The sequence below is a fragment of the Rhinopithecus roxellana genome, chromosome 8 (genome assembly GCF_007565055.1).
Source record: "Rhinopithecus roxellana isolate Shanxi Qingling chromosome 8, ASM756505v1, whole genome shotgun sequence".
Taxonomy (NCBI): domain Eukaryota; kingdom Metazoa; phylum Chordata; class Mammalia; order Primates; family Cercopithecidae; genus Rhinopithecus; species Rhinopithecus roxellana.
The window spans coordinates 21,830,389-21,856,496 of record NC_044556.1 but is presented as its reverse complement, the minus strand read 5'-3'; the positions used below and the strand labels follow the sequence as shown (position 1 = coordinate 21,856,496).

The 26,108-nt window shown below is 46.3% G+C and overlaps 1 protein-coding gene across 2 annotated transcripts in view; it reads left to right on the top strand.

Moving 5' to 3' along the window:
- BCAR3 (BCAR3 adaptor protein, NSP family member) overlaps window positions 1-26,108 on the top strand; it is a 117,255-nt gene that overhangs the window by 63,201 nt on the left and 27,946 nt on the right. Inside the window, exons 1-2 of one of the 2 annotated variants that reach the window (XM_030936763.1) lie at window positions 953-1,251; window positions 23,555-23,683. In XM_030936763.1, the coding sequence (XP_030792623.1) occupies window positions 1,168-1,251; window positions 23,555-23,683 (213 nt within the window). In that variant the 5' untranslated portion in view covers window positions 953-1,167. Of the gene's footprint in view, window positions 1-952; window positions 1,252-23,554; window positions 23,684-26,108 lie in introns of those variants that run through there. The other variant, XM_030936762.1, reaches the window with a different exon arrangement.

Sequence of the window (26,108 nt, the reverse complement as noted above, 5' to 3'; positions counted from 1 at the left end):
TTTGAGACTGAAGCCACAAAAAGTTAATATATGGAGTGGATAGGAGAGGAAGAGCTACAGGCAGAAACCTGGATTTGATTAAAAAAAAAAAAAAAAAAGACTCGTTGAGTATCCGCTATAACTGGAATGAAAGAGGAAAAGCAGTTAGTTTTCCCTGAAGGTGTCATGCGGCTCTTGGTAAGGGTAGAGGCCTCAGATTGCAGGGAATCCAGGAGGGCCTTGCTTGGCTGCGTTGGATGTGAGGTTTGTGTGCAGGTTACACAAAGTGGGTAATCAGAGTGGCGATGAGTAATTAAAGTGAAGGATTTAAAGGAGAGTGTAGGACAAACAGTTGAATCAGAAGTGGGTACATGGTCCCCATCCTCCCAACAGGCTGCACAGCCAGGTGGGAGGGCATAGGGCGCTTAGGGTGTTTGCTGACAGACTTGCTAATTAAACACCAAAAGGCAATATTGCTTTGCCAGTAGCGATGACTATGCCAACGTTATCAGCTGCAAACTGGCTGCCAGGAGCATCTTAATTAAAAATAAACAGCTCTGGAGGTGGGCTTGGGAGAGTGAGGACAGGGATCCTGCCTGGGTTACTTAGGACATCTAGGATTTCTCCCAGGGAAAGTCACTTTTAGGCCACCTCCTTTCCTCAAAGGAGCCTTCTGTTCATAACAAGGTGGTGTGAATGTACAACTTGCCCTGCTTCCTTAAACCTCTGGTTGCTGGAGTGACAAGCAAACAGAACCACTAGGAGCAGGTGGCATGGTACAGTTCAGTCCCAGAAGGAAATGCTGGGTTGGGGGAGAGGGGCTGCTAATGATTTCTGCCTGGTCTCTCAATTGAGGGGACAGCTAAAGCCCAAGGCCTCTTCTAAGAGGGGTTAGAATTTCATCAGAAAGCAAGTCTGGTCACATGAGAATTTCTGGCACTGTGTGCATGGCAGGCTGGACACCAGCCTGCGAGAATTGAGCGAGTGGATCGTATTGGCTTCAGCAGAGGGGAAAAGTCCCAGACTAGCCTGGGAGAAGGAGCCGACTCACTCCCCCGGCTGCCGACTTCCCTGACTTCTGGGCAGAAGCAGCACAGCTGCTGTGGTGGGCTAGGGCTTTAACACCCAAAGCCCCCTTTCTTTTAACCCTGAAGAAAGTGTGTGGTCCCCGGGACTGAAGACCAAAAGATGCCTAAGGAATGCAGTGCTTTCCACGCCTTCTCAGCAGCTCTGTGCTGCTTCTATCACCGCAAGTCTTTCATTGGAGTCAAGGTAGGTTTGGTTTGGAAATAAAGTACATCTATCAATCTTTTGGGGGACCCTGAAAGCATTAGTTTCCTAAAGGGCAATAGATAAAAGTTTGCAGCTTGCTGATTGTAAAAACAGAGGTGCTTTCTTTGACTGATGGGTCTTCAAAAGCCCCTAGTGGTGTACCTCCCCTGGAAGCAGAGCCCAGTGGCACAGAACGGCGCTCCGTGTCTGTTTTGGGCTGAAGCTGTTTTTCAGGACACTTTCAGTTCTCCCTAGGCTGAAACTTTATACTAAAGTAGCTCAATAAGACAGAGCAATTTTTCTTCTTTCTCTCTTTGTCTCTCTTCATTTCTAATGAACGCAAGGTGGCTGAGCCCTTTTCTCTGTTTATCCTGCTGGTCATTACATATCAATAATCTACATAATGTACAGAAGCCACACAATATTTCCTTTCAAATTGCAGCCAGGTTTCAAAACATCTCGGGGTTCAGAACTGTTGTTGTCTTTACTGCTCACATTTTAACATTTGTTATAAAACACCAGTGCCAAGAGCTTTGTATAATATGTCAATACACTATCTTTATTCAGAGAACCTCCTTTGGCTAATTCAAGATGAGGCCTGTGTTCTATGTTGCTGCTTGTGACGCACTAGGAATTAAGATTAATATAGGCTTTTGTGGATCTTGGGGTTTGTCTGCCTTGGAAAAAGCCTGTCGGCCCCAGCCTGACTGCGGACCTCGTTTATTCCTGGGAAATTGGACTCTGAAAGCTCTTAAGGAATGCTTCCCACTCTGAAGCAGAGCTCCCTCTCCTGTGGGACTGGCTTATTCATCACCTTTGAAAAGGCTGCAACAGGATTATGATGTTCTGCTTCTTTTTTCTCAATATGCTTTTTAAAAAGTCAGGAAAACTACCTGTTAGTGGGCGAAAACCTTTTTGTATAAAAATATACAGAGTGGGAAAAGGGTGAGCTTCCACTGATTTTGATCCCTGGTAGGAGTGTTCATTTCTGTCCCTTTGTCAATAAATTTGACAGAGGATGAGTAATTAATCATTGGTTAGAAGCATTCCCTTCCCAACTTGAGCCTCTTTCTCTCCTGGAGCCCAGTGGAGTGATGCGAAGTCCATGTGGTTTCTGGCCTAAATATGGATCGTTCAAGTGTGGGGCAGATGAAGTCATGCCATTAACAGTATTTTAAAGCTTCCAAGATAGACTGGGAGGTCCCAAAGGGTATGGTGCACTTCGGGGATTGGCAGTGGGTTTCACGCTAATAGAAGTCCTTCCACAAGCCAACTTCTGCTAATTCAGTAAAGTGCAACTCAGCATTGAGTGTGTGAGGGAGTCAGCCTAAAATATCTGGGTCTGAGGGATGAGCTTCTGTTTGGGTACCTGTTTTTCTGCAGTTACGGCCCCAAGGCTGCATAATATATAGAAAAGGCCACTTAATATATGGGGTAGTCAGATCCAGCTGTCCTTCAGCTTGTCCACTCTCTACCTCTCCACCGTGGCCACTGTCAGTGGTTGACTATGGGTAGAAACTCCCTTCTGTCCACCTGGACTTCCTACTCTATTCACAGTTTGTCGAAGTCTTCATAGTACAGAGAGAAGGCCTGACCTGCTCACTTGCTGGAAACTGTAGCCCTTGGTCCCAACTTAGGGTTCCCCAACTGCACCCTCAAGATGAGTCTCCCTGTTTTGTTTTGCTTAGCTAGTTACTTGGGAAAGAAATCTGCTTGTACTTCATCCCCCATCCCGCCAGTGGTGCCCCAATTGATAATGCCGAGTCGCTTTATTGACTCCCACTTTAATTAGGGGTTTCAGATCTTGCTGCTCATAATTAGTTTCCGTTGCAATTAGAGTTTCAAAATTAAATTGGGATTGATTGCCTGATAGCAAAGAGGAAATAAAGCTCCAGTTCTTGACCATGTATACTGCTTCTCTTGGCATGAATTTCTCATACCAAAAATAACACTGCGGTAGCCATGGTAACTTTCCATTTGGTCTAATCCATATCATCTCTGGAGAAAGTATGATGGTATTAATAGTGTTTGCTGTATGGGAAGAAAACTAAAAATATAGAGGCTCCCTCCTTACATAGGAGAATGATTATACAGGTGTTTTCAGAGAGTGAGATCTTATTTGCAGAGGTCTTACAGAATTTAGGATGTATTTAGAGGCCTCATACGGACTTGTGTATAAAGACCTTGGAAAGGAATTAAATGGGAGGCCAAAAATGGAGAGAAGGATCAGGGATGTGCTGACTCTCATAGAGTAGGGGCCAAATACAAGATGTTCCAGCCATGTTGAAGGTCATGACTTTAATATCCCGAAGGGGTTCACAGTAGACAGCCATTACATAAAAGACTACTGGATTTTTTTTCTGGGGGAAAAAAGATGAAAGTATGTTTTGTTTAAGCCCCATGGAAGGAAGCTTATAATGGAGATATTCCAGATCATAACATTAACAGACACATTCAAGTTCTAAAGTCCATGGATATTGAATGTAGCCCCTTCCATGCATAAGCCCTCTGTTCAGTGGGGAGGGATTGGTGGGAGGTGTGGGGCAATAAATGAGAATTGAGGTATGGTTCCTGCCTTCAAAGACTTACCACAAGAATATTATTAGGTGGTAATATCACTTTGTTACGTTTGTAAAAGACTTTCAAATGTATGAGTTCTTTCACATCTTGTCTCGTTGGAGTCTGAAAACAAGCTCTATGTGCTATGAAGACTTCAACAACTTTGTCTCACTGGAGTCTGAAAATAAGCTCTGTGAGGTGAGCAGGGCAATAATTGACCCTTTCCACAGAGGAGACACCGAGGTTCACAGAAACAGCCTGCCCAGAATCATTTCGTCGGGAACCAGGAATAGAAATCAGATTTTCTGGGCCAAAGCCTAGTGCTCTTTTTTTTTTTTTTTTTTTTGAGACCAAGTTGCCCAGGCTGGAGTGCAATGGTGTGATCTCGGCTCACTGCAACCTGCGACAGGAGAAGGCAGAGGTTACATTACAGGCACCCACCACCACGCCTGGCTAATTTTTGGTATTTTTAGTAGGGACAGGGTTTCACCATGTTGGCCATGCTGGTCTCGAACTCCTGACCTCAGGTGGCCTGCCCGACTTGGCCTCCCAAAGTGGTAGGATTATAGGCGTGAGGCACTGCGCTTGGCCGCTAGTTTTCTTTCTACTGTACTATATTAAGACAATTGATGCCTAAAACAAGATGATATTGTGTATGTTAATACTTTATTTTGCAGTTCAGTTGGGAGAGAACAGTGTGAGCCATAGTTTTTAGGAAAGCTTCAGGGAGGATGTGGGACTGTTTTTTGTTTTGTTTTGTTTTGAGACAGAGTCTTGCTGTGTTGCCCAGGCTGAAGCGCAGTGGCGCAATCTTGGTTCACTGCAAGCTCCGCCTCCTGGGTTCACGCCATTCTCCTGCCTCAGCCTCCCAAGTAGCTGAGACTACAGGCAGCCGCCACCAAGCCCGGCTAATTTTTTTTGTATTTTTAGTAGAGACGGGATTTTACCATGTTAGCCAGGATGGGCTCGATCTCCTGACCTTGTGATCCGCCTGTCTCGGCCTCCCAAAGGGCTGGGACTACAGGCGTGAGCCACCGCGGCCGGCCAGGACTGTATTTTGTTGTTGTTGTTGTTCATTTGTTTTTAAGAACAGGTAACCCCTTTTAAATTTTTCTCCTTTTTTTTAATAACTGGGGATTTGGATGCACAAAGAAAAGAATGGTATAGGGAAGGCATTTCAGCCTGGGGGAGCAGCAGACCAAGTGGCTCAGAGATAGAAAAGCCACTGGCATTTGCAGGAGTGCAGAAGGCCAGACCTGGTCAGAGCAGAAGGTTCACTGGGAAGGTTAGTGTGTGACATGGTCAGAGAAGTCACAGAGGATCTAGGAATAATCCTAGCAGCCAGGCCTCCCATACCAGGGGTTAATAAGTATTTGAGGCACATTTCCCCATTGGCTTTCATCCCATTGCATCCCCAGTTCAGCTCAGCAGTCGCCAGTTGTGGTACCTCAAATATGTCGGTGCTGGGGACCCAGTGGGAGTCGTTGGTCCAGTGGGGAGCTCTGCTGTAATATCATGCCTGTCTGCATTCTGCAGACATTTACATCTCTGGTTGAAGGAAACGATCGGTTATCACTGATTTGGTGTTGCTCTCTTTAGAGGGTGCTGTGGCTCCCTGGAGGCACATACGTGGCATAGTTGGGGCTGGAGTGGGAAGGATCAGGAATGGCCTCCTGCAGGGAGGGAGAGCCTCTGCTGGGTCTGGTGAATTAGTCAAAGTTATCCAGAGAAGGAGGAGAATTGGCCTTCTTCATAGAGAGAGGAGCACACACAAAGTGTAGAGACGTGGAGTACCCAGTTGTGGGCGAACAGGGAGGCACCAGCCTGGAAGGGGAGCGCAGGGAGCAGCCGCTGGCAGTCCTGCCCCCAGGTCCCTGGTGAGCTAAAGGAAGAACTTGGTAAAAAACACAATGGGCCACATTTCTGGGGCTGGAACTGAAAACAAACCCCCACCTCTTCTGGCCCCTTGTGTCTCTGATTGTTAGTAACTTATTTAGGTATTTTTGTGGGCAGAGGACACAGGAGCCGAAACCCATCGCTTCATCAATGTTTGCGCCTGAGGAAGGTCGGGGTCCCTGTGTCAGAGGAACCGAGGAGACGGGAATTACCTTGCAAGGGCAGAAAGACCACCTTTCTGAAGGAGTGCAGATAGAGAGGTTGGGGTGTGGTGCCTATGGATAGATGAATCAGTAAGTCTCAGCTAATTAGGCCTTAAGTCCAGTGGCCATGGTCTTGTCAGTGAGCAGCCACAGTTAGAAGGCAGGGATGTTAGGCCTGTGCTTTCCTAGACTTGTCTTTGTAGCCAGGAAGTGCTATGTAGTATTGTTTCTTTTTTGTTTTCCTTTAAAGTCATTTCCCCTGCCCTGAAAAAAATATCTGGAGCCTCTTGGAATCCGTAGTACAGCCTGAGGAGTCACGTCTGCCCATCCTAGAGCCCTGGGCCCCTGGAACTTGGTTTCATGTGAACTGTCTTTCTGTGGTGGCGCGTGTGTGTGTTGAGCAGAGGCCCTGCTCATCTTCCCTGTGGCTGGTCCTTTGGTCTGTCTGTTGCTGTGACAGCTTGGGGAATGGTGACACATCCCAGCATTGACGATGGCCCGAGTTGCCTTTGTCAGTAAGGCAGATGCACCATCAGCACAAGCTGCGCAAGGTGGAAGAAGCCTTGCAGGAAACATCTTTCCAAGTAACTCAGCCCCTCCTCGTGGCGGCTGCTAGTTGCTCACTTATCTCTCCAGCCCTCCAAAAAGAAAGGACAGCGTAGCTTTTTGAAAGAAGCTTAAATGCATTCCATTGGCATCTGGTTGGGTGGGATCTGGTTTCAATATCAGGGGAAAGACATGCTTGACAGAGGCTATGTCCCAGCACCCGGTTCCCTAGCAGACCCTGGAGCTGGGATCCTGGCCAAAACCTTGTTTTTGTCGGAGTGACCTAAGTGGGAAGCAGAGACGGGATTGGGATCTTGGGGAAATTCTGTTAGTGGGTTCAGCACCTCCAGGACTGCAGAGGGATGGGCCGTGCTAAACACTGAGGAGGACGCTGGAGGCTTGGTGTGCTTCGACCACAAAGGTCTCTCCGCACAGCCCGTGCGAGAGGTCAGCAGCGCACACGGGACCCAGTCCTGTTGCCGGGTTTAAAGATGTTGTCAGCGATAGCTTGGGGGCCTTTTAGCTGATGGATATCTTGGGTGTCCCCAGGAACAGCAGAGGAGACTCAGCCTGTCCTGGTTGGGAAGGAAAGGAGAGCCTCAGGAGGTTGGACACCATCTCTGGCCTCAGCTGTATTTCCAGTGTGTGTCCACAGTGCCAGGAGCTACTGTTGGAATCTGGCTCTGGCCATTAGAATATTATGGCCGATTTTTCTTTCTAGCTCATGAAAGTGCTATGTTTCATGTCTTGTAGTTCTTGTGGAGAAGAACTCTCCCCAGTGTCTACTCTAGATATGTGTGTGCTTTTACAAAAGTAGTTACATACAAAGAACTGATGAGTAAAATCTGGATTCCCAGTAAGATAGGATTTGAGGAACTATCCATGCAGCCTCTGACTCAGAAGCCATTCATTCATCACCCTTCCCCAGCCTACCCCTAGCATGTGCATTGAAGGCCTACTAGGAGGAGGAAGACAGAGGTGAACATTCCGCCCAAAGGAGCTCTGCTGTGTCTGGTGGGTGGATGGAGATACAAGCAGCTTACACGGTGCTTTATGGTGGGTGCAAAGGCAGGAAGGATGCACAGCCTATTGTGAGAGCCAGGGAGAAGTCTTTAACACAGCCCTGGATCAGGGGACTTCCTGGAGGAGATAACACTGTAGGAGCCATAGATACAAAAGGCACAGGAGAGGGAAAGAGCTTCCTATACGGGAGCTTCAGGCTAAAGCTGAGGAGTGGAATGAGATGAGCCCATAGAGGCGGTTGGGGAACAGAGCATGCTGGGCCTTTTATTTTTATTTTTATTTTTTTTAAGGGCAGTGGGGACCCAGCAAGTGGCTTGGATGCAGAGTGAGTGAGAGCTTGGGTGTTGGACTCTCTGTGTGGGATGAGTTTGGGGAGCAGCAGCAGCATCCCCCTAACTCATGCCTGTGTCCTCCCTGGGCCCCTGAAGCCTCCCATCCGTCCTGCTTGTCCTAGCTCAGTTCACCCTAATTTTCCTTCCTCCACCTTCACTTCAGACCTTGTCCTTCTAACACTCACAACGAGATCGTGTTTCCACTTAGAAACATGCTGTGGTCTTTTGCATGTTAAAAACCCTCCTCATTTCCATGCTGTCCTTTCTAGTCTCCATCTTCCTCCACCCCAAAGCTGGTTAACACAGTCTTTTTAAAAATATTGATCAGGGGCTGCATGTGCAGGTTTGTACATGGATATATTGCATAGTGGTGAGATTTGAGCTTCCAGTGAACCCACCACCCAAATAATGAACATTGTACCAATGGGTAATTTGTCAACCCCTTACTCCCCATCCCTCCTCCCTTCTTTTGGAGTCCCCAGTGTCTATTAGGTCCCTCTGTATATCATACATGCATAAACTCTCATATAACACAGTCTTTACTCCCTCCCTTTCCATCGGCCACTCAGCCCCCTTTATGCCACCAGTGACCTGCACATTGCCAAGTGCAGCAGATGCTGTCCAATTGTGATGTGATTGGAACTCTCTGCAGCACTTGACAATGTTGACCATTTCTTCCTGAAATCTTCTCTCTCAACCTCCGGGACACTGCATTCTATTTGTTCTCCTGCATCCTTCCTGCCCAGTCCTACTGTCTTCTTGGGTTTCTCTTTCTAGTCAGCCTCTGAAAAGCCTCCCCCAGCCCTCTTCTCATGCTGTATCACATCTCTTTGGTGAAAGCTGGGATAGAATACCCCTCTATACTGAGGACTCCCGAGCCGTTGTTCTCCAGATAGGCTCTCCAGTCAACCTATGTCCATAGCACCTGGACCCCATGGCCTGGTAAGTGACTCCATCCAGACAGCCCAGCAGACCTTAGTTCTACATCTTCTTCCACAAACCCACTATGCTCTCGTGCATTTTTATTGGATGTTTTCTGGGATGCCCATGCCCCTTCTTCCTATTCATTTTCCACATGTAATCAATGAGTAAGTCTTCATGATATTACCTTCTAAATGCCACTCTCACCTGTCTCTTCCTTTCTGTCCCTACCACCACCCTATTTTCTTGTAAGATGTAAACAGTCTTGCTCACTGTTTAGCTCACAGGAATGCTGTATGGACTCATGAGATCTGAGTTGTATTGGGTTGAGTATCTCGTGTCTTTAAGTCCAGTTTCTGGTTCTCTGTTTCTTTGCATGACATGTAGGATGTTTGTTGTTTGCATTTTTTAAAATGCTTGTTAAATGAGATATGTGGGTATCTAGTGCTTTGAGCTCCTCTAGAAAGAATATACCTTTAAAGTGGCCTGTGAGTTGTATATTAAAAGTGGTGCAGTTGATATCTGGCCAAAACCCATCTTGTGATGAATCATTTTGTTTTACTGCAAGCCTCCTGCGTACTTAGCACTGACATATGATGCGCTTTGTCCCAGAGCAGAGTTCTGAGATGGTTGTTAGTCATGGTACTATTTTGGAGAGAGAGAATTTCAAAGTCATTTGTTCTACGCCCCACGCTGGAAGGCTGTCTGAATCTTTGGCTTTTCCTCCGTGTGTTTGGCATATCTTGTTTTTCCTTCCAATTACATCTTTGGGTGTCTTTCAACTACAGTGCAATCTGTTGATTGAGTACTCTCCCTTTCGTAATTCATCTCATTCATTTGAGGTGAATTAAGAAATGAGAGTATTTGAATTAAGTTGATTTTGATTTGCTGACATTCTTACTGAAGAGCAAATAGGACATCTGGTTTGATGAATAGCTATGTTCCAGATCATTCATAATTTGCATTAAGATGTTGAATGAACAAGATCGAATTACCAGTGGTGAGGATTTCTGGCTTGGATCTTCTAACATTTTGAGCTCTGATCAGCTGGTTTTCAAACTCTTTTATTAGGGTCTGCCTTAGCCAGGGCAGTCTCTGTTTTTTTCATTCTTTGTAGATGGTAGCAAAGCACTACTATTACTGAGTGTAATCTTGCTGCTGAACTCAGCGATTAATATTTCACTTGCATTGTTTCGTTTAACCCAAGGGCCAGCCCTGTGAAAGCGAGAGAAGTATTATTCGAAGTCGCTCGAGGACATGGTTAAAGGGAGCAAAGTGGTTTAGATGGGGTTTTTGTAGGTTGAACTGGTGTTTAGCTTTTATCAAAGCCCTTCATTTCTCTGGTCCCATAATGATTAAGTACATCCAGTGACCTTCGGCCTTCCTCTTAATTGTGGCACATCCGACTTCTCGCTAGGAGGAATGAGAATGCAGGCCTGCCTCGTGGGGGTGATTTGGATGTCTGGTCCTCTGTGGGCTGCTCCAGGAAGTCATCATCTAAATTTGATCTAGACGGAAGGTACCCACCAGGGCTTTCAGCAGGGCAAGATGTTAACAAATGGCCTATTGGAAATCTCATCGTGTTTCGGTTTATCTGTTAGCGGAAAGATGAAACCCCCTTGGAGCTGAGCTTTGAGTGAGGCTGTAGGTAAATGATGCTTATCAAGGGGGTAAGAAACACAATGGGCAAACTCACTGGGGTCAAGAAGGGGTGGAGGGAGATATTACAGTGCAGTGAGTACATTGAGCAGTTTCACCAGTGTGTGGGTGAGCTTAGTGAAGAAAAGAAGCCACATTTGTTGGCATTGTATGTGCTACATTCTGTCAAGCTTAGAATTCCTCCCAAAGTTTTTAGACCAAAATCAGTGAGAAATAATTTTCAGTCCCTTGGTGTTCTATCAGAATAAAACTGAGCTTCAAAAGCAACAGCTTCATGATCTGGCAGGATGGGAATATGTACAGGAGACCTTGCCCAGAGAATGACTGGGGAGCAAAGGTAACAGGGGTTTAACATCAAAGGAGCCATGGGCACCTATCACAATGATTCTAATATAATTAGTTTGGCATGTAGGATTAAGTTACTGCTGCCTGCTTACAGAGTGCTCTGCTCTAAGACTTCGATCTACACGAATTAAAATTAAATTAGTCTTTTTAGTTTGCACACATAAATAACAGAAATTTAATGGGAATTTCTCAGAACTTTGATAAGCGAGGGTTTCTACAGATATCCTCTTCATATTTACTATTCATGGTTTCTGAGTCTCTTTTGATGAGAGATTGATTAGGTTTGATAATTAATAAAAGGAAATCTCTTAGATTTGGGGTCTCTAGGGGTTTTGATGGTATTTTCTTGTCTGCACTAGGGTCTGATTGCCCTTGTATCCTAACTCATCTGTGAAAAGGAAAATCATATACAGTAGGAAAATGAAGCATCTTAATTTAACAGCAAATTGCAAATTAGTTTTTAATGGCACTAAAGCAAGCATTTGGTCTACAGTGTGATAAATTATAGAGATCTAACTATAAAATGATAAAATGGCATCAAAACCCATCTGCAGAATCTTCCTGAAAGGGAGATTCTTTCTAGCATTTGGAAGAGAGAAATTTATTTCATCAAGGTGCTTAAACATTAACATCAAACTAATTGAAGTGTTTCAGAATGCTAAAACTTATTGAAATTTTTATGGAATCTCAGCTGCCAATTTCTTCGTCAGAAGGGGCCAGAAACCCTTACTGACCCCAGATAAGATAGATGTTTGTTGCTGTGCATTCTCTTCAAATGCTTTGTCTGCTCAAAAAGGCTGTGACTGCTGCAGGGCATGGAGTTCTCCTTCCATCACAGCTGCGGCTGCCTCAGATCTAGCCAGGGAGGCAGAGTAGTCCTTGGGTTTCATTTAAGGCACAGTGTTCCAGTGACTGTGAAACTCTTGATAAAAAATGGAGGCCCTGACTATTTCTGCAGAACTGTAGCCAACAGGGTGAAGTATGCATGGATTAGGAAGCTCTCTGCAAAGGCTGCTTCACTGAGCTTTAATGAGAGAATTTGAAGGAGCTGGCTTATAGCAAGGGGCCCAGTGAGGCCAGAGATCCTCATCTGCCAAGAACCCAACACCTAAAAGGCAGAGAAGTCACAGGGACACACTCAGGGACCGTCCCTGCTGGCCCATAGAGTGCCTTTGCATGAATTAGAGTAAGACACCCTTTCCTCAGGACACTTTATTGCCCTCTGTCAGACAGCTGTTGTAATCAATATACAGATCCACGACAGCTATGTACAAGTGGCACCTCCTTAGCTATGGTTCTGGCCATGTCCTGGACTGCTGGCCAGGCCACCATGTGCCCACTGGGCTGGGTCAGGCAAAGATGCCCAATTGCCCATGTTTACTTTTTTGTTGTTGTTTACCCAATAGGGATATAAAATATGAATTTTTTTCTCTTTGAACTCTTTTATTTGTAAAGTTAATTATTTAAGTAAAGGCTTTGGCTTTAATCACAGTTATTAGCATAAGAAACTATTCTTCTAGCCTAGCATCCCAGTGGGAAAAGTAGGATTGGTGAATTCAAACCTTTCTTCATTTATCTTTGGATTATAATAAAATAAAGTATTTTTAGGTAAGGCACAAAACCAGCAAGTGTCAGTAAAAGGTGAAACAGAACCAATCTACTAATTATTTCATTACGAGGCTTTAGGATTGCCACAAGTGCCATTCCTGTTCCTTCTGTTCTACTTTACAGGAAAACACCCAAGGGCTTGTACTAGAAGTAACTGGTCTTCAAACTTGTAGAGAACTGGATTTTTATTTTTCAGCTTCGGGCAGGGTTTAGAGTGGTGAAAGTAATTGGGGTTTATTCATTCTTTGGGTTCATGATCAATTTATGCAGGTTTTCAATTGTAAAAATACCAATTGGGTCTTTAAAAGTCCTTGATATACTTCGGAATTTGGTTGTAAACTTGGCTTGAAATTCAACACAAGGCAGGGGTTCAAAAGGGCTGAGTTTCTGAATTCTCCAGAGAACTTCATTTTGGGGTGGATTTACTTGTAAGACGATGCCAGATGTAGCAGCCTTCCTCAGAGGAAGGGTTCAGACTGCTTTATTTAGTGTTTTTTGAAAGTGTTCTTTCTGGGGATTCAGTTTCTTTACATGTTTACAACATTATTGGGGGCAGTGATGATGCAGGCCTCAAGTCATCACAGGGATTCCCAGAGTTCAGTGGAATTGAGATGTGGGTCTGTCTCTTTGGACGCCCAGCTTGGGCCACCTGGTGCAGTTCACAGCCCCAACCCCTGTGGGGTTTCCCACCCTGAGCTCATTGGAAGACACCAGCCTTGCTTAGAAATTAGACCAATGGCCAGGTCTGGTGGTACAGGCCTGTAGTCTTGGCTACCTGGGAGGCTGAGGCGGGAGGATCACTTGAGCCCAGGAGATCAAGGCTGCAGTGAGCTATGAACGCGCCACTGCACTCCAACCTAAGAGACAGAGCAAGACTCTGTCTCAAAAATAATGAGAAAGAAATTAGACCAGTGTTAATATCGAAGATCCAGAACTCCAGTCAGATTTATAATTTTGTTTGTAATCAAAATTTCTGGATAGGATTTCTAGAAAACCTGTGGAGTTTGTTTCATACAATTTGATAAGAGGCCTGGACTATTGTGGACTTCTCCCTCAAGCTCCAGTTCCAAAGCTGAAGAAAGGAGGCTTTTGTTTGAGAACCCTGATAGCATTCCGGGTGGTGGAGCCTTACATTCCCAACTAGGATAGAATAGCCCAGCAGCTTCTTAGCTTTCTCCTTCTCCAGCCTCCTCTTCCTTCCTTCTCCTCCCTACCTCCTCTTTTTATGCACACATTCCCTTCTTCTTTTTCTTTATTCAACCAAGTTAATTGCCAGGCTTGATCATGGAATTAATGAATTACTAGAAAATCATCTCAGTTTTTAAAGTTCAACAAAAAATTTCTCAACAACTAAGTGTCCAAGAAGATAGAATCTACATACAAGGACGTCTTACCCTTGTGCAAACAAAAAACTGTCTTGCACTCGCATGCTGGGCTGTGTCACCTGTGTACTTGTGGATATATGAGCCACCTGGAGCTAATACATAAACTTGTTAATAGTGAGATATATGCACAGAAAGTGCTTGCCACCAAGTGACAGTATGCCTGCTTACTCACCCTGCATCTATAGAACCATTGAGTGCTACTCAAAACTCCAGGAACTGTTGACTTTGAACTGAAATAAATGAAATAAACAAATCTGTGACTAAGTAGAGATCAATTTTCCAGCTTCTAGCTTTTTTTATCACATTAGAACTAAATTATCAAGGGCCAGATATCTCTAAAATTTCTGATGGATTTTGTAATTTTTTTTCTTTACTTCTTTTTTTTTTTTTTTTTTTTTTTTTTTTTTTTTTTTTTTTGTTGAGACGGAGTCTCGCTCTGTCACCCAGGCTGGAGTGCGGTGGCCGGTTCTCAGCTCACTGCAAGCTCCGCCTCCCGGGTTTACGCCATTCTCCTGCCTCAGCCTCCCGAGTAGCTGGGACTACAGGCGCCCGCCACCTCGCCCGGCTAGTCTTTCGTATTTTTAGTAGAGACGGGGTTTCACCGTGTTAGCCAGGATGGTCTCGATCTCCTGACCTCGTGATCCGCCCGTCTCGGCCTCCCAAAGTGCTGGGATTACAGGCTTGAGCCACCGCGCCCGGCCTTTTTCTTTACTTCTTTAGTGAAAGTTCCATTTTGTTGCTAAAAGCCATCTTTGAAAGAGGGTTCAGGCCGCACGCGGTGGCTCACGCTTGTAATCCCAGCACTTTGGGAGGCCGAGGCGGGTGGATCATGAGGTCAGGACATCAAGACCATCCTGGCTAACACGGTGAAACCCCATCTCTACTAAAAATACAAAAAATTAGCCGGGCGAGGTGGCGGGTGCCTATAGTCCCAGCTACTCAGGAGGCTGAGGCAGGAGAATGGCGTGAACCCGGGAGGCAGAGCTTGCAGTGAGCCGAGATCGTGCTACTGAACTCCAGCCTGGGTGACAAAGCGAGACTCCGTCTCAAAAAAAAAAAAAGAAAGAGGGTTCAAATTCCACAGTGTGTCAAGCGAGCATCCATGTGCCAGATGCTTTACATGCATCAGGTTCTATAGTCCTATGAGGTGGGAGTTGTTACCCCCACTCCGTGTGCATACAGAAACAAGCTCAGAAGTATAGAAATGTGCCCATGGTCGCTTGTCTTGACCAGCCTCCAAGCTCTCTCCTCTTCTCCACACCCAGTGTGACAAGGAACCTGCTAGACAGGGCAAGCAAGTGAGCATGGTTCTAGCCAGTCACTGTCTACTGGGCACTCGCTGTGTGCCAGGCACTGGGCCAGGCTCTGGGAGCCAAAGGCAAATAAGGCATGGCCTCTGCTTGGCCTTCAAGGTCCCCACCTGCCTTGTCTGACTTATCCCTGACTGCTCCCCAGTTCCCATCCTGGACTCCTGCCAGGCTGTGTGCCTCTACAGATGTGTCACTGTCTGCTGGACCACAAGACAGAGGCATGGAGGCAGGACGTGAGGGATGTTATGTTCAGGCAGCTGTGGAAGGTCCCTGCAATTGGGTCCTGCATCAGCACATGTTAGCAAGTTAGCTTGTGACCAGGTGGAAAAGGGCATTACCTGCCTTATGAAGGAGGCTTTGGGCTTTATCTGGAGGTCACTGTTAGCCCTTGGGAGCATAACCAATATTTCCTCAGGGCTTGGCAGCCAACAGCCCCAAATAATGTCCTGAAAACTTTAATGCCTCCACTCTGGTGACTCCTGGAGCCCACTTCATAATGGCAGGACCCTTGCCCATCTCCCCCGCCAGTCATGCCTCTGACAGCTATTTCTGGGGGCCCAAAGGGACACTTCCTCTTTGCATCCACAGCCCTCTCATGATCTGGGCCTCCTAGCAAATTCAGAGCCAAATCCCAGTGTGTCTGCAGGTTCAGTATATATCAGAGGCCATGGGTCAGCTCCCTGGGGCAACAGGGAATGGTGTTTAAAGCTCAGAATTCTGGAGGAACAATGCAGGACTGGGGTCTGTGCCCCCAGGGACTAGGCCTGAACCCTGGCATGAATGAAAACTAAATACTAGAAGCTCATTGATTCTATGTATATGTGTGTGTGGTGGGAGGGGAGTTGAAAGAGACTGAGACTGGCTGTGGTGTCAGCCTTAGCTGGAGCACCCTCAGACTAAAATCTCTGAACCTAGGGGCAATATGACAAGGTTGGTGGTATTGTAGGTGGCAGGTTGTGGGACTAGAGATGGGAGGCGGGGAAACTGTTAGGAGGCTATTGCAGAAGTTCTAGGAGAAAAGAACAGTAATCTAAACAGTGGGGATTCAAATGGGGATAGGTAAAAGAATCAGGAATTTTTTAACCAATGGAAGCCGATTCTGAGGGTTCTAGTTTGGGTAATGAGAGCAGAAGAGATGCCAGTGACTGGGCAAAAGGGCAACGATCAGGCTTTGCAGAGGGGATGAGTTCTGTTTATCCATATTGACATCTGAGCTCTAATGTGGGTTCCAGTAAATATCCCTACCAGGCACTGACCCTAAGGGCTGGAGATGGAGATCTGGGCATTGTCAGCACATTTCAAAAGACTCTGACCTGTGCCTCCAGCCCTGGCCCTATCCAGCCCATTGCTCTCACTGCAGCCAGATTGACCTCTTTGAAAGCATCTTTTTGTATACCTGTTGCCTTCCTGGGCAAAGATTTTCAGTGACTCTGACTTTCTGGTGTGTGATGGTCTAAACCCTCAGCCACCAATGTTGGGCTGCCCTCAGCCAGTCCTTGAGTTTCTACATCAGGACTGCTTTGGTCACAAGTGACAGGGATTCCATCATACTAGCCTAGCTCACAAGAGGAGTTTGCCGGCTGATGTAATCAGCTGGGGCTTAGGGATATGCATGCTAGGGGTCACTTTCCATCTCTTGCTCCTCTTCTCTTTGCTTGCTGGTTTGATTCTCTCAGCACTTTGTTCTACCTGGCAGGAAACACGGGGGTGAAGCAACTTCCACGCTTCAAATCTCATGATGTTTTCACTGGAGTGGGATAGAGTACCTTCTTCGCTCAGTACCATCTAGAAAAATCCCAGGAAGAACTCTGATTGGACCAACTTGGTACAGGAGCCCTTCCTGGGCCAACTAGCCATGGTCAGGAAGGTGGGGTCAGAACCACATGCTTGGAGTGAAGATGGCGCTCTCCTGGGGGGTGGCGGGGTTGCTGGATGATTATAAAATACATAACATACCATTGTTGTGCCTTCGCATGCTTTAGCCCTCTCCTCCTAGCCAGAACCTTCCAGCCAAGGCCAGCTCTTTTTGTCTTCAAAAGACACAAGGAAATGTCTCTTAGCTCAAATGTCCCAAATACCCTTCCTATCCCTGTCCTTAAGTTTTATCCTCACGGTCCAACCCTGGTTCTCCAGACTTCTGTCCTCCTCCTGTCTCCATGAAGCTGTTTCCAGGACACTCCTGGCCACAGTGACTTTTCTCATTTTTCCACGGGGAAAACCAAAGGACAAAGAGGTAGGGTAACTTGCCCCAGCTGCCGAGCTGGGAGGGACAGGGAGCAGATGGCAGGACAAACAGTATGCTTCTAGAGCTTGGGGTGTGTTAAACTGTTTGCCTGTCATCTTCCAAGGAGACTGTGCCTTCCTTGAGTGCAGGAACGAGGGCATCCATCCCCCACCGGCAGCCAGATGCTGGCAACTGTTTGGTCATGACAGTGGATGGCCATGGCCTCCTCAGCCTCTTTCCACCCTCGGTTCCTAGGCCTGGGGAAGAGTCTTTCCTGCCGATTTGCACAATTTAAAATCCTGTGGGAACTAGGAAGCCTTTCTTACAGGCAGGGATAGAGTAAAATAATTATTAATTATAATGCAGATGCCATCTTTTTGAAATTCTGCTGTCTCCTACATGCGAATGAGTGTCCCCAGCCTCCTCTGGGCGTTTCTGACAGATCGCCCAAGTGCACCCCTCCCCCTCCCCTGTCTTCAGAAGTCGAATCTCCTGCGCCTCCAGGGCCCATTGTGGTGCCTAATTTGAAATGCAGGCTCTGATGCTCACGCAGGAGACCCCAAGCTCCATTCCTCCCATGCCGGAATGGCTTTTCTTCCTTGGAGAGCTGCTGAAATGTGGGTTTCTGCATTAATCGAGGTTCCCAGCACGTTCGCAGACCTGGCTCTGCGCCTCCAGAATGTGTTTTCCAATCATCTCCTGGGCCCTGGCTATTCCAGCGTGTCAAGACTGGACTTGCCAGGGCCATGTGGGGCTGCAGAGATGTGCTTTCCAGATTCAGAGTGATATTTATGATTTCTTGGAGCCAACCCCAGCAAGCTAGGACCAGCCCTCTCCGTGTAACCGAGCAGAGGTGCTGGGCCAGGCGGGCAGTGAGTGAGGATTGAAGAAACCTGTGGCAGGCAGCCTCCAGGCACTCAGCAGGCTCCAGGCTGCTTTCCTTAACTGCTTCCCTCCCAAACACCTGCCTCCTTCAGCCTCCTGCATCAGACCTTGAACAGGAAGCCTGCTTATTTTACAGAAACAGATTAGTAGCATCCTGATATGAGTCTATTATGACAATTGACAGTGCTTAGTGCCAGGGATGCTCTTAGTGCTTTCCAGATGTTGACCCATTTAATCCTTATTAACACCTCATGACATATTATCATGCCCATTTTGTAGATGAGCCTGAGGCTCTACGGAGTTAATGTCACTTGCCCGAGGCCACACAGCAGGTGCGTGGCACAGTGGCCTGTGGATTGAGGTGGCTCTTAAACACCTTGCTGTGACACTTTTTGATATGAGGGCTATTAAAGTGCTGGGGATAGGAAAGATGTAGCTAGACTCAGATTTTCATGAAAAGCATCAATTATAATAACTTATGAATTTTCTAACTATCCTGCAATTTGGTTGGACAAGAGGGGGCGTCATCCACTCCCTACATTTGCCCTGTTTGTCACTTTACCTACATCTCATCTCAGACCCCAGTGCTAATGACTGGGACAAACATGAACATTTTGAAGTGGGGCCATGTGAGTGGGTGACCATGTACAGTAGTTACTAACTCTCCCTCTCTTCTTTTCTTTCTTTCCTCCTGAAGGTATACTTATTATTTATGTACATAGTACCTTATCTTACTCTCCCTGTCCCTCTAAAAGGACTACTCAAATTTCTCGAAGCACAGGATATGGGCCCTGCCTGCACATTTGTCTCATTGTGGTCTCATCATGGTTGTGGGTGGATTTGGTCCCTGGAGTGAAGCTGGCAAGACCCGTGGGCACAATATTCTTGATCCAAAGCCCAGCAGCATCCCTCCCTCCGGAGGCTGAGCCCACAGCTGCTGTGTGGGATGAGCTTAGGATGGCTAGAGCCTCTGCTGAGGCAGCAAAAACCAACCTTGTCTCTCTGACTCCTCCTCTGCTGCCACCTCCTTCACTTCAAGACAAAACACTGGAAAAACAAGGAATCAGATGCCTTCTAGGAATGAGGTTCAAACTCAGGGGCAAATGTTAGAGAATTTAATCTTGGAGAGAGAGCTGTATTACTAGATAATGTAATCCTTATTAACGTTTATTGCATTTATGTGAGCGAATTGATTATTCACAAGTTATCTTGCTCTGCCTGGCAGTTGAAGAAAAAGTACAGTCCAGAGGGCCACAGTCCTGCGTTCGCACTCAGTGTCAGCTTTCTAAGAGAGCACAGCCATGTTACTCATTCTGGGTGCCACAATGCCTGCTGTCCCTTGCTGACAGAGGGATTGAGGATGACTTGAGTCCAGCCCGTCCTTAAAGCACACTGAGTTCAGAAGATGTCTACAAATGTGAGAGAGCTGGAAAGGAGCTAGGAGAAAAGGCTATGGGAACTGGGGTGGATTTGAACGATGTGCTTGTGTCTATTTTCCCAAGATTGGAAGCAGTTGGAATACCTAGGACCTGACACCTTATTCTGTCTCTTCTCATAAATCATTCTGGGCTATGCAAACAATAACAATGCATGTGAATATTATGTGAGTGAATACAGTACTAATCTCTTCTGCCCTTCCCTTAGAAAGGTAGTCTGAGGAAGGGCAGGAGGATTCTTAGGGCATTCATAGAATAAATTAGAACTTAGATCAATTAGAGGACCCCGATAGCCACACAGAGGGGATGAAACCTTTGCTGAAGGCAGAGGCTCTGTTGTGTTACCTTAAATTGCTAGAATTTGCTTCATAGCCAAGTCCCAAAAACTAGCCTATGCCATGAACAAAATGGTTGCATTCCAGGGAGAAATCCAAATTCTTCCCACATGGCAGCAGAGAAGTGGAAGGATACACTGTCACCAGTAATTCAGGTTGTATGTGGGAAGCCTACAGAATTCTGCCAAATGTTACAGACATGCATGACCAGTCCTGTGAAGCAGAAATCTCATTTCTGGTCCCCAAGAAGCACAGATATCAATCACAATGTTCTCAGAAATACAGATGGATATATTTTGCACAATTTGTTATATGGTCACCTCTCACTAACCTGTGGGGTTTACAGTCCATCAAAGTACTTATCTATAGTGGCAAAATCCCAGTTGGGAGATCCAGATCTCATAAAATACAAGCAGCTGGGAAAAATAATTGCATTAATATATGTGACAAAGGCAGTAGTGAAAGTTCTAGAAGGTTTCCACTCCCAAAATAACCACTATTTAATCATGAGGTGGGCATATGGGGTGATCGTTTTGAATTGCTTTCTTCAGTTGTCTGGCAGACTTGTCTACATCATCTGCTGAGGCAGAGGCGCCCAACAGCACACATGGCTCTCTGCAGTATATTCGAGCCAGCCCTCACTGGCTGGAAATGGAAAGCCTTTTGCAATTGCTTGTTCACTCTGGGTTTCCCTCTCTCCCTCCCTCCCTCCCTCTCATTTTCTTCCCTCTCTCTTTCCCTCCTTCCCTTTTAAAATACAAGTCTAGGCAGTTGTGTAACCTTCAGACTTTTCATAAATTATGCAAGAGCTTAAGGGCATACTTTTTGAAGTCTGGTCTTTCATTCCAAATTATTTGAGAGCGTCAATCTTAATATCTTCATTTCTCTCTCTCTAGGTACTTTCCTGTAGTACCCTACCTCCTATAGTACCCTGTAGGATTCCCTCTCTGGAGTCTACAGGGGGAAAGAACAATAATTTAGAATTTTTCTGTTCTTCTGTTAGTAATTAGGACAGAAGTAGCAAGATAGTTGATTTTATGTTTTTTGTAACTAGTTTAAAAGCATTATCTCAAAATCTGGAATAAAAGATTGATGCATATAAAGTGCTAAAAAATAATAATAATAACTCTTGCAGTTATGAGCAGAGCTGAGAAAGGAGCCGGGGAGAGGGAGAGGTGGCTGAGTGTTAGGACATCAGGGAGGAAGGAAAATGCAAAGATAAATATGGAAATAGCTTCTTGGATATAAGCAAATAAATTTTCAATAAAGAACCGTGCAAGACCTGCTGTATGTTTTCAGATCTCCACATTGTCAGAGATCAGACCAAAAAGTGGGCCCAGGGTGCAGCACAAGGGATTTAGGCTAAGCCTGCAGACTGCCTGTCAGGGTGACTCAATGGGGGTCAGGTCACAATATGGGTTAGGATTTAGTTCAGCCACCAGTAACGGGAACACCCACCAATCACAGGCGTCCATAAAGTAGATCACCTAGAAGACCTGGAGGCTGGCGGCCCAGGGCTGGTGTGTTGGCCCCACAGTCATCAGGGACCTAGCCTCAATCAGACCTTCCACCCAGCCATTCCTAGGTGTGGCTCCCCACTCATGGTCCAGAATGGTGTTGAGGCTCCAGCCATTGCATCTCAGCTCCTTGGTCAGAACTGAGTCCTGTGGCCACATCTCCCTGGAAGAGACAGAGATTGAGGAATGTGGTCTTTTGGCTGAATGGCAGCATGCCCAGCGAAAACAGGGCTTCAGATAACTTGAGAAAGAGAGAATCTCCATAACTAAGCAAAGTCAGCATCTTTTCTCATCCTGGGGTATTTGTTTACTAAATACCCAGTGCCTGATATTTTCAGGCATTGCTCAAGGGCGGTGGGGAAAAAGTAAATGGATTTCTGTTTTCATGAAACTTACAGTCTAGTGGGAGGCAAGACAGACAATAAAAGAACAGTAAAACGTGGCCGGGTTGACAGCCTGCGTTCCACACTCAAGCTGTCTTCAGATGAAGCTGCACAATATTAATAATGGAGCGGACGGTGTCAAACATCACCATTAAAGCCTGTAGGCACCCTGGACAGCCAGCATCAGCATCTCTTTGATGCAAATTCCATCGTTCAGACACTCTCCAGTGAGTGTCTGCCCAGTGAGAAGAGGAGGAGGGAGAAGTAAACACGTAGTAAGCCAGAGCCCCGTTTAAAAATCAGCCCGAGTGACTCTTCAGCTAACTCGCCTCATGGGCCAATGTGCAAAGAAACACTAGAGGATAAGAATCTAGCCCTAAAATTCCAGGGTTTTTTTTTCGAGGCGGGGTGGAAAAGGATTTGGAGCTATTTCTTTGCTGAGGTGCAAAGTAGTATAATAGGCCGGGCACCGTGCCTCGCACCTGTAATCCCAGCACTTTGAGAGGCCGAGGTGGGTGGATCGCTTGAGCCCAGGAGTTTGAGACCAGCCTGGGCAACATGGCAAAACCCTATCTCTAAAAAAAAAAAAAAATTACAAAAGTTAGCCAGGCATGGCGGCACGTGCTTGTAGTCCTAGCTACCAGAGAGGCTGAGGTGGGAGGATCGCTTGAGCCCAGGAGGCCAAAGCTGCAGTGAGCTGAGATTGCGCCACTGTGCTCTAGCCTGGACGACAGAGTGAGACCCTGTCTCAAAAAAATAAAATAAATAAACATTTTTAAAAAGTAGTGTGATAAGTAATAATTTTGTGGCTCCCTTGGGGGTTTGAAAGGCAAGCTGGGAAACTTGGGAAAACCACAGGGACACATCCTTTTTCTGCTCATGGGACCTTCAGCAAGCAGTTCCTGGTCATCAAGCCTGGTCTTGCTGGGAACTGGGCAGGTTTCCAGGTTCAGTTCACATGTTGTAAGTGGGCATGGCTCTAAATTAAACCTGGAGCCACTGCTGCCCACCTAGCACTCCCTGCCATGGCCACTGTGCAGTGCCGCAGACTAGTGATTCTCAAACATCTGAGGTGAAGGACCAGGGTGGTCTTTTAAAATTCGTTTCAGTTTCCTATCTGTCATAAAAATGAAATATTAGAAACGTGAAATAAAGACATAGACTTCTGTTATTAGATTCAAGAGACATAAAATTGCTGTGTCCATTTGCCCTAAAAGTTTCTAAAGACGGACTCAATTCCTGAACTTGAGTTTACCAACAGCAGAGAAGTCAGGGCCATCGCTACCAGCCCAAGGACTCTACTTTGGGCCTCACTGCCCGGGGCCCAGTATCTAAGGCCAGAAGGGAACAGCTGCCCTCCCCACGCTATGTCAGGACAGTCCTGAAGGAGAATGAGGAAGCTCTCGGCTGGGAAGAGAGCAGCCTGGGCTGCTGTGTCTTGCCATCTGTTCATCTCTCTGGCCCTTCCTGCCCATCTGCTTGAGTAGACTGGTAAAAGGAACCTCTTGGTGGACTCTCCTACCATAGTCCCCATGTGCAGGTGAAAATTTTATTACATGATTGCGGCCAGAGAAACGAAAGGTCACAGCTTTGTAATCATTATCTAGGCTCCCCTACCTGAACGCAGGCTTTATTTAGCATGACTGGTTGGATTAGTGAAGCAGGCGGTCACCTCCAGCTGGCATGGCCTGGTGTGGCCTGGGCAGGGTGAGCTCATGGTTGACTCTGTGTTGCAGTTCTCCAAGGAGAGGCACATCATGGACAGGACCCCTGAGAGGCTGAAGAAGGAGCTGGAGGAGGAGCTGCTGCTGAGCAGTGAGGACCTGCGCAGCCATGCCTGGTACCACGGCCGCATCCCCCGACAGGTACCTGGTCTTGTCCCTTCCAGCACACACAGGGCTGCTCTCAGGCAACCTACAGATTGATCATCTGCAGGGCCCCACTTCGAGGCCACATGGGAGGAAGCTCCTGTGTAACCAAAAACAGATACTCTAAAAATGACTTCATTTAGACCCTTCTCTAAGAAGACCTTGGGAAGAGCTGAGGTCAAGAACCCAAAGCACACATCCACATGTTCAGGAAGTAGAGGGACAGCCAGCACTCCTGGGGTCTGCAAGCACAGAGCTGTGGGAGGCAGCAGCCACAGGGTCAGTAACCGGAAGAACTAGGAGGGCGGGCTGTGGCCCACGTACTTGGACTCTTGGCCAACTGCCAGCAGCCTCGGACCATTTTGCAGCCCCTCCTTCTCAAGGCAGTGGCTTAGCTTCGGGAGGAGAGAGGGCGGTGGCCCAGACCAACAAGGCTGCCTCTGGCCTGGTGAGCTGGCAGTTATTCACACTCTCCATCGCTTCCCTGCTGGATCCCGTGACCAGAGGTGGGGAAGAAGGGGAATTAAACCCATGACCACAGACTCGTGGCCCAGAATATACTGTGTGATCGTCATTTGGGTGATTGCCATGAATAATGTTTTTTCATTTAATACTGTAAAAATTGAAAAATAGAGTAAGTCTGCAGAATTGAAGCATAGAATTTCCCTTGGGTTTTTATTGTAAACCTGATCTGGCCAATCATTAACCAAGGACAACATGACAGGAAATGTGTGGACAGGGGCTGGGGGGAAGGGCATCATGTCATACTTTTTTTTGTTTTTTTTGAGACAGAGTCTTACTCTATCGCCCAGGCTGGAGTGCAATAGCACGATCTCAGCTCACTGCAACCTCTGCCTCCTGGGTTCAAGCGATTCTCCTGCCTCAGCCTCTCCAGTAGCTGGAATTACGGGTGCCTACCACCATGCCCTGCTAATTTTTATATTTTTAGTAGAGACAGGGTTTCACCATGTTGGCCAGGCTGGTCTCGAACTCCTGACCTCAAGTGATCCGCCCACCTCGGCCTCTCAAAGTGCTGGGATTATAGGCATGAGCCACTGTACCCAGGCTTTTTTTTTTTTTTGAGACGGAGTCTTGCTCTGTCGCCCGGGCTGGAGTGCAGTGGCCGGATCTCAGCTCACTGCATGCTCTGCCTCCCGGGTTTAGGCCATTCTCCTGCCTCAGCCTCCCGAGTAGCTGGGACTACAGACGCCCGCCACCTCGCCCAGCTAGTTTTTTGTATTTTTAGTAGAGACGGGGTTTCACCATGTTAGCCAGGATGGTCTCGATCTCCTGACCTCGTGATCCGCCCGTCTCGGCCCCCCAAAGTGCTGGGATTACAGGCTTGAGCCACCGCGCCCGGCCTGCTTTTTTTTTTTTTTTAATGTAGCAGATTTCTTGGCACAATCAAATAAATAATTATTATTCTGACTTTTTTTTAAGTTTAAAATTGATTGTAGAAAATATACATAGCAAAAAGAAGGAAATTAAACTCTTATCCATAAGTCTCCTCATAATTCTCCTGGGGATAACCATGATGAATACTTTTGTGTACAGACATCATCCCCGGCTTTTCGAAATCAAGTATGAGATCATACTGCATATACTTTTTTGGTAGCCCATTCTACTTACTTACTGTGTCCTGGGAATTTTCACCCACTGTAGAATATTCTTCTGCACCAGACTACGTTGTATGTCTGTCCACGGTATGCATGCACCACAATTTATTGGACACGTAGAGTGTTTCTAATACTTTGACCAACATCCTTTATGATTGCTATGTTCATACCTACAATTATTTTCACAGGCTCAATTCTAAGAAATGGAATTTCTATGTGAAAACATTTTTAAGGCAAAGATGCAATTTTAAAGTAACCATGGTAGCCTACTCTTTTGAGGTAACAGGAGTATACTGTTGATCAAATATTGGAATGTCCCAGAAAAATTGTCAGAATTATAAAACTGATGACTATCACCACTGTCCGTCTCCTTATCATGGTCATCAAATTTGTTTACTACTTGCCATGAGTATTAATTTGCAGTGATAAATCGTTCCAAACTGGATAACTGAACACTATAACCATAACCATAATAACAAGTTATTGCTAACATTTTAGCCCCTTAAATCTTTATAGCCATTCCGCAGGTAATATTATCATTTGTGTTTTTCAGATGATGTAAGTGAGCCACAAGGAGATTATGTAATTTGTCCAGAGTCATACAGCTGAGCCAGGATGCAAACCCAGGTGGTCAGGCTACAGGAACAGCCAGGCTGTACCACATTATAAATTCTCCAGTTGCTATAAGCAGCAGCATCATGCTAGTTAACTATTTTTGAGCATCTACCGTGTTCCAGCGCTTGCATATATTATGTATACAAATACATAACCCTCATAGTAACTGTAAGATGGACCCCAGCCTGACT